Source organism: Belonocnema kinseyi, chromosome 5 (assembly GCF_010883055.1).
Source record: "Belonocnema kinseyi isolate 2016_QV_RU_SX_M_011 chromosome 5, B_treatae_v1, whole genome shotgun sequence".
Classification (NCBI taxonomy): domain Eukaryota; kingdom Metazoa; phylum Arthropoda; class Insecta; order Hymenoptera; family Cynipidae; genus Belonocnema; species Belonocnema kinseyi.
The window spans coordinates 112,366,275-112,380,256 of record NC_046661.1 but is presented as its reverse complement, the minus strand read 5'-3'; the positions used below and the strand labels follow the sequence as shown (position 1 = coordinate 112,380,256).

The window sequence follows — 13,982 nt, the reverse complement described above, 5'->3', positions numbered from 1 at the left end:
AAAAGAAAAAAGAGGAGAGAACAAGAGCACAGCTCTCTATTGTTTTCTCGAGTGGTACTCTCTGGTTTAATGCTCGCTCGCTTGCTCCGCAACCAGATGTGCACGAACGCCAAAATCCAAGTCCGAGACAATCTCTCCATCTCACAAAATCCTTCAATTAGAAATTTAAAAACAAATTCAAAAATTAACATTTACAAGGTAAACTAGATGAAAAGAAATTCTTCTCAGAGGGAAAAACGTGAGGAACTGAGGAATTGAGGATCTTTTCAAGAAGGAGCTCTCGATTCCTGCTGACAGGGCTTTTCTCTTTATTTTTCCCTCTTTTTTTGTTGTGATTCGACATACAATTCTGGCTCATCTCGCAGTTAAGTCGATTTAACTCAGTGCACGTGCAACTCAAAATGGAGTAAAAGTTCAATCGATGCTTTTCGCAAAAGGTGACTTTTTCACATTTTAATACTAGACATTTTTCTAATTTAAATGAAAAAGCATGTAAAAATTCTAATATTTTACAAATACAAGAGAGAATTATTCTAAAACTTGTTTAAATTAATATTTTCATTAACTTACAGATTTGTAAGAAGCAAACGAACAATTATCTGTATTTATAAAATATATTTCGCTTTTTTGGATAAATAATATATCCAAGGGAAAATTACTGTGATGTATGTACAATCGGCCAAACTTTATCGACAAGTCATGATTTCGAATTAATTAATTAATTGTATGTAGGAATTAATGTCAAATATATCTTAGAATGTGCTTTAAATCTGCTATAATAATTGTCTGCAGGATAAATTACTCTGCGCCAATCTCCGCGCGATTTTTAGAAGATGGCTAATAATTACATTAAATTCATGATATTCCTCTCGCTGTTAATGATTCTTCACTAAAAATCCCGTATAAAATTGCACGCCTTCACCAAATGTGTGGCTTATCTTCTCCAACCTCCTCCTGAATTGCTGCTTCCTCCCCTTCCATGTTGATTAGCAGATCGATTCTATAATAATATTTACGAATTTTAATTAATTATTTAACATTTTTGCATAACATTTTGGGCTTCAGACTTTCCATAATGGAAAATAATAATGTTTTGAATTCTTATTCTTTGAATATTAAAACTCAAATCAAATTTTCTAGTTCATAATATTTCAGCTCTCACTTTTGAAAAGCATCTAAATTTGGTTTTCGAATTTCAATTTCCAAATTTCAGTGTCCAAAGATTTTGTATTTTATCAGCAATGCAAAATTTAAAACTGTTCAATTTAACGGATTTCAAGGCTTTTGAATTGATTTTTATTATTTAAATTCAAAACCTTGCAAATCGAAATGAAATTGAAGACATAACAAAAATTTGTCAAAAATATTGTGTTCAAAGACGGAAAACGAAATAGTCGATATTCGGTTGTCATTCTAATATGTAATTTTCAGATTAATTTTATCGACTAAAAGGAAAATGATTTTTATATATTCATAATATTTATCGATAAGCAGTGCCCTAAATTGTTTGAAATAGTTAAAAACAGAATTTTAAAATTATATTCTTCACCTAGTTTTCATTCTCATATCTTCAATTGGATAATATTAGAAAATGAACCACTCAAATCCACCGTCAATAAGAATTCTGGCCTTACCTGCTCATTTTAAAATTCCTCGAATAAACATTTTTAAATTAATTGGGGAACGTCTAGTAATTAAAAAAGAACGATTTTTGAAATTTTACACCACCCCTACTTACGTAAGGTCTAATATTTTTACTCAATATAAAAAAAATATATCAATTATTTTCGTTATAAAAGAGATTTCAAAGTTTAAGGATGTGGAAATATTTCCAAAGAAGTCATGGGATTTCAAAGGATTTCACAAGGTACCAAAGTATTTCACGATTTTTGAAAGATAATAGAATTTCGGTGATATAAATGGATTTTCAGAGATTTTACAAGATTCAAAAGATTCAAAATATTTCAAAAGATTTAACAGAAGTTAAGCGGGTTTCGGGGAATTTTAATGGCTTTTAAAAGTTTTTAACCGATTTTAAGAGATTTTAGGCATTTTTATGGGATTTAAAAGATGCTTTGAAAAAACGGTATTCTAATATTAAGAGAGTCATACACTGAGAGAACTCATTTAGTCATTCGTACTATATCCGTTTAGTAGACGATCGTTTCGTATATTATACTATGCATTTAGTGTCAAATACTAAACGCTGTTTGGTTCCGTTTAGTAAATGCCACTACATAGAACAGTACAACCTCTGACTATCTGGTTAGTCGGAGCTACTAAACGGAAAAATCATGTAGTACCATCTACTACCGCTTGGGTCGAATGTTTTGGAGCAATTACAGAATAAGGGCCTCACCTCTGTTTTGTCTGGAATTTTTTGTTTTTCGGTAACAAACTATTAGAATCTTTAATTAAACGATAAATGAAGCGACCTGACGAGGCAAAAGTTTAAAATTATTGTTACTTTAGTTACTAAGATGTCTCAAATATGGGTTTGTCACGAAAGCATCCCTGAGACTAGTCACAGAAATAATCTTGGTCAAATCCCTGCCTTTAACCTTTTGCCTCGCTAATCGCTTCATTTATCGTTTAATTAAAGATCCTAATAGTTTGTTACCGAAAAAGAGTTTTTCAACCAAAACAGAGGTGAAGCCCCTCTTCTGCAATGTAATGTAATCAATGTAATAATCAGTGCTCAAATGATGGGACTGAATTCAGCACACTGAGACATGCTGTGTAATATAGTATAAATGTTAAATATTAGATTAATGAATAATAATTAATGTACATTTTGATTTACGTGGATATGAATTAAAGTATCTTATAATAAAAGAATATTCGACACTTCCATCATGTTTTTTTTTCTAGAACCCTGTACTTATTATTTGCCACTTCTTTTACTAGTAAAATTCATTGATCGTGTGGTAGGAGCTACTAAACAGTACGCTGGATTAAAAAGACTTACGAAACAGAATTAGTGTAAATGACAAAGCGTGCACGGGAACCTACTAAACAGGATTAGTGCGTACTACGAATCGTTCAGTAGAGGCTACTAAACAGGGATAGTATAAACGACAAAGCGTACAGTGAGATCTACTAAACAGGACTAGTGCGTACTACGAGTCGTTCAGTAGAGGCTACCTAATGCTATCTAGTAGGGCTGACTAAACGGATGTTTAGTCGATTCCACTAAATATCTAGTCCGTCCATTTTTACTAAACGGTACAGTAGCTATGACTAATGACTTAGTAGTGTACACTAAACACTTCTCTCAGTGTATTCTTTACAGTCATATTCTAACCAAAGGGAGAAAATATTCTTAAAATGAGAATATTATTGGGGAAGAAGAAATGCGCAAAGGAAAATGCGCCTTGCTTTGCTCAATAATCATTTTGTCCATCATGTAATGGATCTAAAATAATTTTAAGAAGATTTAACGGACTTTAAGAGACTTGAAGGGGTTTTGATGAATTCACGGAATTTTAAGGCCATGGGGACGAGTGGGTCACGTGACCAGATTCCTATCTGACCCTCACTTTTTTTATTTGCCAACTTATTTTCACACAAAGCGCCACATCGAGTTGAAAATTTTTGATATTAAATAATAAGCACTAAGAAAGGTGGGTCTGGTTCTAAATTTTATTCATTATAAAAAAGCAAAAAAAAAATTATTGCAACAAAAAACTTTTTTCATAATTATACAAATTTAGGACCAGGCCCACCATTCTTAGAGCTTCTTGTTTAGCACGCAACATTTTCAACTCGAATTGGAGTTTCGTGCGATAATAAGTTGGGAAATAAAAAAAGTGGCGGTAAGGTAGGAATCCTTTTACGCGACCCACTTATCACATGGCCTTAAAGCATGGACATAGGAAACAAGGGACTAGGCATGCCGTTGCGGGGGTGATGCAATGAGGGGGGAGGTCCGCCACCTTTTGATGTCCCGCGACAAACAAGGCAGTGCCCAGATGTTTATATTTTCATGCACATCGTAAGATGGCGGCTCTCCCCACTCATGGAATTCTCCCCCCTCCCGTGGATTCAATCCCGCTCGCCAAGTTAGGATGGCATGCCTAGTCCCGTGCTTCCTATGTCCATGCCTTAAAGGATTTCAATGATTTTGAAAACATTTTAATATATTAATATTTAAAAATTTTAATATTTTAATGTATTCTAAAGTATATCCACGGATGTTAGAGAATTCCAGAAGATTTGCCAGAATTTCCGAAAGTTATAAAGTATTTTGAACGATTACTAGGGATTTTTATATATTTTAAGGTATTTCAAGAGATCCGGAAAGATTTCCAGGAATATCCAAGATTAAACAGAATTTAAGAGCGATTTAAAAAATTTCAAATTTTCGAACGATTTCAAACGATTTTAAGGTATATTTTTATAGGATTTTAAATATGCAAAGGGATTTGATATCATTTCAAAATAGTTCACGGGACTTAACAATTTATAGAAATTTAACTGATTGCAAGAAATTTAAGCTTTCTCAACGATTTAAAGGAATTGTAAGTAATTTCAACAATTTCTAAATATATCCACGAATTCTAGGGGATTCCAAACGATTTAACAAAATTTCCGAAAATTATCAAGGATTTTAAGGGATATACGAAAATTCGAAGCATCTCATAACACTTTGAAATATTTCACGGAATCTCAAAGACTTTAAGGGATTCAACGAAATTGCATGAAAGGTTTTGAACGCCTTACGTAATTAATGGATACTCCCTTAAAGATTCAAACTTGTAAGAACTTTAGAACTTCTCCAACTTTCAAAAATCTTTGAAAAATATTATCTTGCCGACAGAAGTTTTTAAAGTTGGGAAAAATTTGTATTCAGACTATTTTCTCGGTTTAAAAACGTTTTTAAAAAACTTACCCATGGCTGTGAAGATCCTCGATTTGAGCCACGATTCTGTTGATGCTGATAAGGCTGATTGCCGTATTGACGATTCTGTTGAGGATTTGACGATGAGCTGTATTTATTAGCCCATGGAGATAGACTTTGGCTCTGATTATTCTGGTACCTCTGTTGACCTTGCTGACCTTGGCGACTCTGATAACTTTGATGACCTTGACGATTTTGATGTGAATTTTGGAATTCACGAAGTCTGGAATCACCTCCCGAGTTAGAATTAAACCGGTTACCTGAAGATCCGGAACTGTAACCACTCTGATATCCTGAAATCAAAATATTCGAAATTTATTCTCACAAGTTATAATTATCAATTCTTTACGAATTAAAAATAATAACCGTACATTTAAACATATAATATAGAATTAGGGTTAATTATGGCAAAAAAAAATCAATTGAGACGTCAAAAGCGAGGGAAAAAAGCTGAGAGGTCATGACGTAAGATTTGGAACCAGAATTTGACATCAGGTATAGAAAACATAAATGTAAATACATCGAAATTTGTCGAGTTCCTTGAAAAATGAATATTAGTGATTTTATTTCACAAGTAAAGCAACCGAAATGCGAATTAAATTAATAAAACACAGTGAGGAAACTCGAGAAAATCTAACTATTTTTCGTTGAAAGGTAGTTTTTTTCAATTGAAAAGTCTACTATTATATTTTTTATTCGCAATTAATCGCTTTTGGTTAAAAATTCCATTTTTTGGTTCAAGATTGAAATGTTTTGTTCAAAATTAATTTTTTAATTGAAAATTAATTTTCTTAAATGAAAATTTAACTAATTCGTCTTTCATTAATCAATAATTTTTATTTGTTGAAAATGTAACTACTTGGTTGAAAGTTGATTGAAAATTGAACTGCCTTCTAAAATTTTGTTATTCTTGTCATGAAACGTGAGCTATTGTGTTAAGAAGTAATTTTTTTTGAAAATTCAACTGTTGTATTAAATTTTGAATAGAAAATTCATTCCTCTAAATTAAAAAATCAGCTGGTTAAAAATACAATTGTGATTAAAATTTAATCTTTTTTGTTTGAAAATTCGACTATTTAGTTGAAACTTAATCTATTCTGCTTGAAAGTTCAACTATATTTTGTTATAAATGCAATTGTTTTGTCTAAAATCAAGTTGTTCATTTGTTGAAAATTCAATTGTTTGGGAGAAAAATCATCTTTCTGGTTTTAAAAGGCAAGTGTTTTCTACAACATTCGACTTTTGTACATTAAAAACTCAATTTTTTCTTTGAAAATTCATCTCTTTGAGTAGAAAATTGATCTTTTTTGTTTGAAAATTCAACTATTTTTTTGAAAATGCAATATATTTATCATTGAAATCTTAAGCATTCCCTATTGAATTTAATATGGTATCTAAAAATTCAACCAAAATTTATTTGATTCAACCAAATTTTTCTGCATATCCAAGAATGATCAAATTACTAATTATAATATTAAATCAGAGACAAAATTTTCATTTGGGGGGAGGGGGCAGTATGCACCTGTGACATCAACCTCCAGGAGTTCAAGCTTAGTGTGATGATGGGTGATGAAGAAGAGGAGGGGTAGAAAAAGATTTTTAAAAAGCGTTAACGTCATTTTCGACGGCCCAAAGGTGAGAAGTCGCATATCATGACAGAGGCCAAAGTTCATAGTTTAAAGTTTAATTATTAGTTAAAATATCTAATACTAATACAAATGGGTAAAAATAAAATAAAGATAGTAAAATGGATTTCCTGATTGGTAGAAAGTGAGGGTTTCTAAACCGACAAGTAAGCAATCAATTACGAGTCAGAATCAACAAATTGTAGTTCATAACAACGCTTCTCGCAAATTGTAAGGAGCGCTCGTTTGTAGACTGGTTTCTCATTGTAGGTACGTACAACATGATATTAGAGTTGAATGGGAGCGTGGCGGCGCGTGTCTTGTTCATATGCGTACTGTGCTGAGGAGCACGTATGTTTGCCAGCATCACGAAACGTCATAATATGACCGACGTTCTCGATGCTAATAACGAATTATTGTGCAAAGGGCAACGAGACATCACGCCTTTCGTTATAACTTCACACACCACTCACACATTTGGCTGCACTGGGGCGTAGGTGCCGAATTCTCGATTTATAAAAACAATCGTCAATGCCATGTGAAACCAAATAAAGACTAATTCTTCCAAAGTCATCATCTCTTAAAGCTCAAAATTCCCTAACATAGCCAAATTTCCAAATAATAAAATCTGCCTGATTTGTCAGGGCTGCTAGAGAATTTTAATTTCGAAATTCCCGATTTTTTGCGGAGAGAATGTTTTTCAAACTCCACACCTTTTTCAGGTCTTCTAAGCCCAAAAGAATCTATTGTCATTCTTTTTCCCTAAATCTATTTTCTACCGGTCTTGAGAATCAAATCAAGCATGAAACTGTCTGTCTTTTGATACCAGTGACTCATGCTAATCGCATAGCTCAGTTCAATCGAGCTCGTAATAGAAGGCGATAAACACAGTCTATATTAGCGAGGGTTGTTGACCCCCCCCCCCCCCTTTTCCGCCCTTCATCACAGTCTTCTCTAGTCAGTCTAGTTTCTAGTCGAATTGCAGACCAGTATAGGTCGACATTTACCCCTGAAACTGTCGCTCACTGTGGACTATAGATGTGTATGTAGTCACAGACTATATCTTGCTTTCGTTCTCTCCATTCGCGGTAACAATAATAGCCCCCGTGGATTCCGCAGAGGGATCTGGATTCGGGGGCTGAGGCTGGGGTTGGTAATCCTCACCCTCGGCCGAATGGGGGCTAACAGTTTACTCGTCGGATCATCCCTCGTTATTGTTGCGTTTATGATAATAGTGCCCACCGCCTACTGACTGAATACAGATCCTGCATTCTGGTTCCTGGACCTGCACTAACCGTTTCAACCCCACCTTCCAGGTAGCAATTAGTGAAGATCAAGAATAGAGAAAGGTTTATTTATATTCGAAATATTGGAAATGATTATACCGATTTCTGCTTTTAATTTGGGAAGTGTCTGTTCGTAGAGAAAATATTTGTGCTAACCGTCAAGAATTTCTACTCTGCCTCTTCACCAAACATCCGTTACCTCTACCTCTCCCCTTCTCACACCGATTCTGTAGCTTCCTCTACCTCTGCCCCACGAACATATTTTTGCCTAGACCCTCTATCGTTACCACTTTCCTCTCAAGCTGTATAATATATATCGCTGTTTTTACACCTCCTATGTCAATAAACCCGCCTCCTAAATTTCTTCTAGTCTTGTCCACACCCTATCTATCTTTATCTCCAGATTCAACCATCAGCATAGTTAGACACACACCCCCTATCAATGTATTCTCCTCTCTCCCACACCTTCTCTATCCCATGCACCAGGTATATCAATCCCCTTCATATCCATATATCAATCTACTAGATTTTTTAACCTCCTCAATTCAAATATCTCCCCTTTTCCATACCCTCTGTGTCTATCTAACCCTCTAATCTCCACACCATCTATACCCCCTTTTTCAATCCTATATTTACCACACCACTTTTTTCCTTGCAATATATCCCCTCTGCAGTTATATTCTCCTCTTCCCCACATCCCTCTTTCATTATCACCCTCTCCCCTTACGCTATATATCGCTATTTATTTTTCTCGCACACTTTTAGAAATATTTTGAAAATTCAAACACTTGCGTGGTTAAAATCTCCTTCATTCGGAGAATTGAAATAAAATTAAATAAAATTTAGTTGAAAAACAATGAAGACGTGTACGCATATACTCCTGCGCCATGTACTTCCCGCGAAGCTCCTAATGTGACAAAGTCTCACGACTCATTATTTGTGTCGTGAGATCCATTAAATTAACAAAGAAACATACATATAATATTTAGGAAAAAGAAGCAGCTTCAAAGAAGAAAAACAAACTGTACGTTGAAATAACATTAACATAATGAGAAAATTTCATTCATAAGTTCGGTACTAACTACTGTCTATATGCTATTTCAGGTTATGATCACAAAAACGTGTATCGAAAAGTTGGTCTAAACGGACGCGAAATTCATTATGGTAATAAAATTCCAATGTACCTTTTGTTTCTTTTCTTTAAAGCTGCTTATTTTTCTAAATATTATATGCACTTTATTTATCTCATGGATCTTACTAACTGTGTCGAATAAAATTTTGTTCGCTTTACAGCACAATAAAACAAAAGATAAAGTTTACATCGATTCCAGGTGAAAGATTGGCCACAACAAAAATTTAACCTTGCCAGATAAATTTCAAATGAAACGAAAATAACTTCCGATTTTTAACCTTGCCTGGATAATCTTTCACCTCGATGGGTTCTACGGAGAGTAGGTTATCTTTTCGGTCCCGTTCAGAATTAGGCTAACTTCATTTAGCTAAGTTTTCAGGGGGAATAAATAACGTATTATTTTTCGAAATATTTCCAACGAATTCAAAACTTCAGCATTTCGTATTACAGTTTATAATGTAATTTAGGCGCCTATAGCTTTCAAAACAAGAAAGTTTAGAAGATTTTTATTTATTTTACCACTTCTACGTGTTTACTAAATTTCATACAAAATGAAGTTAACATAAATCTTAACAGTAACAAAAAGATAGCCTATTTTTCGTATAACCCATCGACCTTATAATCGCTCCATTTTTATACTAGATGTAGCGAGAATGACGACGACAGCGCTATCTATCGTCATTTAACTTTATTAAATTGGAGAGAAACGGAGATTTCCATCTATCAGTTGCTGTTTGCGCTTTTTGCTAAATGGAAATAAATAAGTTCTAATTTTTCTACAATAGTGTAATTTATTTCGGAAGAAATATATCAGTAAGAATAAATTTTTTCGTATTTTCTGTTGCTGATTTTACATGTTTTATCGAAATTTGCTCACTTCAGCGTGACGCAGTAGGCGAGGTTAGAATTATTCTCCTAACCTTGGTGAAACTTTCGCCGAATTGGTTAATTTTTAACCGTTGCAGGTCTTAAATGCAAAAAATTGTAACTTCTGTTTTTTCTGTGTTGTTTTAAATCTGGTCTCCCGATTTATAGATCGCATTCACTCATACTTAGCCGTTTTCCCATTGCTGCTAAGGACGGCGTAGCAGACGACAGTTTTTATTCCATCGTTGGATAAACTTCCGCCAAATAGCATGTAAACTTTACATGCAACCAAATTTAACTTCAGTTTTTTCTACACTTATTTTTAGATAACTACAAACATGTTATTTTAAAATATAATTAACATAATAACATAATATATATGAAATTGCATAGAACATACATTTGAGAAAGCAAAAATAAAAAAGTAAAATTGATCTGCAGTTAGTGGTTGATTCGGAACCAATCTATTTAGATTAACAAATTTTCCAAATAGGAAATAAAATAATAAAGACACATTTTTCAAAATTTGTAATATTTCAAAAACATCATTAGTAACAATATTTAAATAAAGAAGAATTTTTTCGATAAATTAATGTAACAAACGTTTTTTGCCTTTAATTAAAAGAACTCTCGAAAGTATTATAGGCAAACCTGTATATTGGAACAAACCTTGTTTAGTGTCTATTTAAAAATTCATTTAAGATTTAATTAAAATCTACTTCCGTATGAGTAATAATTGTAATGCAACCGAAATCAGAGCATGGAAAAATTAACCCATCAAGTCCCAAAACGAAGAAATTTCTCTATTACGTTTGCGCTTGAATAATTTTATAAGAAATGCAAAGAATTTATTGTAAAATACTCTTTTCTACTATTTTCGGGGATGCTCTACACGATGCAATGGTTTAAAAAACGGAAAATATAGATTTTCCATTAATAATTAACAAATTAAAAAAAATCCTTTTATTTTAACCAATTTTTTTTCAATCAAAAAATAGATGGGGGAGGAATTTTTTATCGTCGAAAATGTGCACAAAAGTGCAAAAAATGTCTGAACTTTTTAAATCCATTGAGTTTTTTTATCTACGATTTTTTTAAACAAAATGGCGGCCAGAAAATGGAAACCAAAATTTTTTTATTTCGTTTTATCGATATTTTTGGTGATTTTTTCGCTCAAAGCATATAATTATTTAATTATTTCAGTGAAAAGTTTTGAATAGTTTATTTTTAAACAAAATAAAAATATTTACTGTTAAATAGATAAAATCATGATATTAGGATTATAAAGAATATTTTATTGCTAGTTTACGTCATTTTCACACCAAAATCCAATGCAGTGAGTGAAATATCGTTTTTTTTTTCCAACGATTATAAAATTAAATGTTAATGTTCTCGCGCTCATATCTTGAAACTTGAGTGAACTTCAGTGTTTCACAGCAGATTCATGTAAAATTGTATATCAGTAAACATTAATTTTTAATTTTATAAAAATAATATCAGTGAATCACTCAATCGTTGGAAAAACGATATTTCACTCACTGCATTGGATTTTGGTGTGAAAATGACTTAAATAGCAATAAAATGATTTTTTATAATCTTAATATCATGATTTTGCCTATTTAACACTAAATATTTTTATTTTGTTTAAAAATAAACTATTCAAATACCTTTTCACTGAAATAATTAAATATTCATATGATTAGAGCGAAAAAATCACCAAAAATATCAATAAAACGAAATTTACAATATTGCTTAAAAAAAGGAATTTTAAAAATTTGTTAATTATTAATGGAAAATCAATATTTTCTGTTTTTTAAACCATTGCATCGTGTAGTGCATACCCGAAAATACGCATGCAGAAATTTCCCTATCTTTCCCTATTTGAAGTTGGGTTCCGATGCGGTCCCTATCGTAATATCTAGTCTAGAAAAAACTGGTTGGGGCCCCTCTCAAAATATCTAGTCCAGAAAAAAGTGGTTGGGACCCCTATCATAATATCTAGTCTAGACAAAACTGGTTGGGGCTCCTATCAGAATATCTAGCCTAGAAAAACGGATGGGTGCCCTATCAGGTTTTAGTACAGAATTTCGTGCCTCGTATAGGTATCGTAAATCTATTTGTATCCTGTTTTTTAAAGAAAAAAATTCCATCCTTATGAAAAACTGTAAATGTTCAGAAAAAAATTACATTTTCTAAAATTCTAAAATGTTGTAAAGTAGTCTACTACGGGAAAAACGAAATATTACAGGTAGACAAATTTCAATCGATAAAATTATTTATTTAAAAATTATTTTATTGATTCTCCTGTTAACAGTTCTTATATTTTACATGTACATGAAGTCGTATAATAATAAATAATTAATTAGAAAAAGAGTTAAAAAAATTTTGAACTGTAGCTTATGGGTACGGTTTTTTCATAGACTATCAACTTGAAGCTTTAGCGTAATGGTTAAGACTCCCGACTGCTAGGCAATAGATGTAGGTATAGATGTAGGTATTCGATACTCCGTAGCATTAGAAATTTTATTTGTAAAATAATGTTTAAACATGTGTAATGTATGAAATCACTCTAAATACGACCATTAATATTTAAAGTCAAAACACTCACAATCAATTAATATTGATTTGTTGAACACCTTTTTTGTCATACCAATTAAATATTCATCAGATAATAGAAAGTATTTGGACGTGGCCCTACTAATCGTCGGGCGATAAAAGGGCAATCTTGTTAGGGCATGCTCAGAAGTTTTTGCTAGAACCTGGATAAAACAGCGCTACAAAACTAGTCAGGCCCTCTCCATTTTCTCCGACGAGCGCCCTATTATAAATAGAGAAATATATCCAGGGCCCTACTAAACCCCGATCGGAATTTCTACATGGGTAGTAGAAAAGAGCGTTTTACAATAAATTCTTTGCCTTTTTTATAAAATTATTCAAGCTCAAACGTAAGAGAGAAATTTCTTCGTTTTGGGACTTAATGGGTTAACAAATCAAAATGAGATTTCTAAAACTGCCTCCTCACCGGCTTGTTAGAAACAATTACATAACTAAATAAAAAAGAGGGAGAATAGGGGAAGAGTCAAGCTAAGCCAGCCCGAAATGTGCTTTTTTAGGGTGTCCGTGCTTGACACTCGATAATTAGTTTTTTTTCCAACATGAGGTTCTTAATGAAAACTTTATTAAAATATCATCAAGTTTATACTTAACCAAGAGTAACAAGATGTGCGATACGCATAAAATTGATGGTTTCAGATTTGATTAACTTGTTATAAAAGAAAAACAAACCTTCCTAAAAACAAAATTACGCGGTATCCATAATAAGCTAGAGTCAAGCCAGGACAAGGCTCGGCGATCTAGCCTGGCGATCAAGGTTGGGCCTGGCCAGATTTAGCGTTCATTCTAGCTTGACCCAGGCTTGATCACAAGGCCAGGGCCTAGTTTGGCCGGGCTTGGGCTCAGTTAAGTTCACGACCTTATTTCCACACGGGAAACATAGATAGTTTCTTTCAATGTTACATCATCGCTGTTTTTTATTTAATTGTTGCAACACTTGTTCAGGGACCGTGGTGGGAGATGACGGAACTGCGAAATTTGAAATAGCCACGTACGAGGGTCTTGAAATAGGGGGAAATTTAAATAGGGGGAAGGGGGTTTGGAATAGGGAGACTTCACTGTATTTAAGAATCTAAGCGAAGTACGCTTACATTTTTTTGGCTCACAATGTTGAGAAACAGAAATATTTTTAAAAAACTGATTTATACATCTAGCAAAAATACATTTAACATTTGTTGGTGAGAAAAATATATTCATTAGTATTACCTAATCTAAGTTTATACTAATTAGTCTTCTTGTCTAACGTGCAAAATAAACGCGACTTTCGTGCATATAGAACCAGCAGAAAGTGTGAAATGTGAAAGTGTGAATTAACGTCTTGTTTATCGTGCACTAGGACAAAAAATATCGTGTGTGGCAAGGGCGACTTTGTTCAATCCGCCCACTCGTGTGATTGCCCAACTTGTCGCCCCTGCCACACAGCTATACTATCGTGCAAATTCCACTCAGGTAGATATTTTATATCTACCAGGTGTATACATATGAAACCGGTATTGCCATTTAGCGGCCAGTAGGCACACTTGTAGGCACTGTCGGAACTTACCATTTGTGCTAATTGG

At 33.1% G+C, this 13,982-nt stretch overlaps 1 protein-coding gene across 1 annotated transcript in view; it reads right to left on the bottom strand.

Moving 5' to 3' along the window:
• Nucleotides 1–283: 283 nt before the first annotated feature.
• LOC117172690 (5'-3' exoribonuclease 2 homolog) overlaps nucleotides 284–13,982 on the bottom strand; it is a 113,433-nt gene continuing 99,734 nt past the window's right edge. The window contains exons 16-17 of the mRNA XM_033360834.1: nucleotides 4,892–5,193; nucleotides 284–1,000 (exon numbers count right to left, since the gene is read on the bottom strand). Coding sequence (XP_033216725.1) covers nucleotides 935–1,000; nucleotides 4,892–5,193 — 368 coding nt within the window. The 3' untranslated portion in view covers nucleotides 284–934. The remainder of the gene's footprint in view (nucleotides 1,001–4,891; nucleotides 5,194–13,982) is intronic.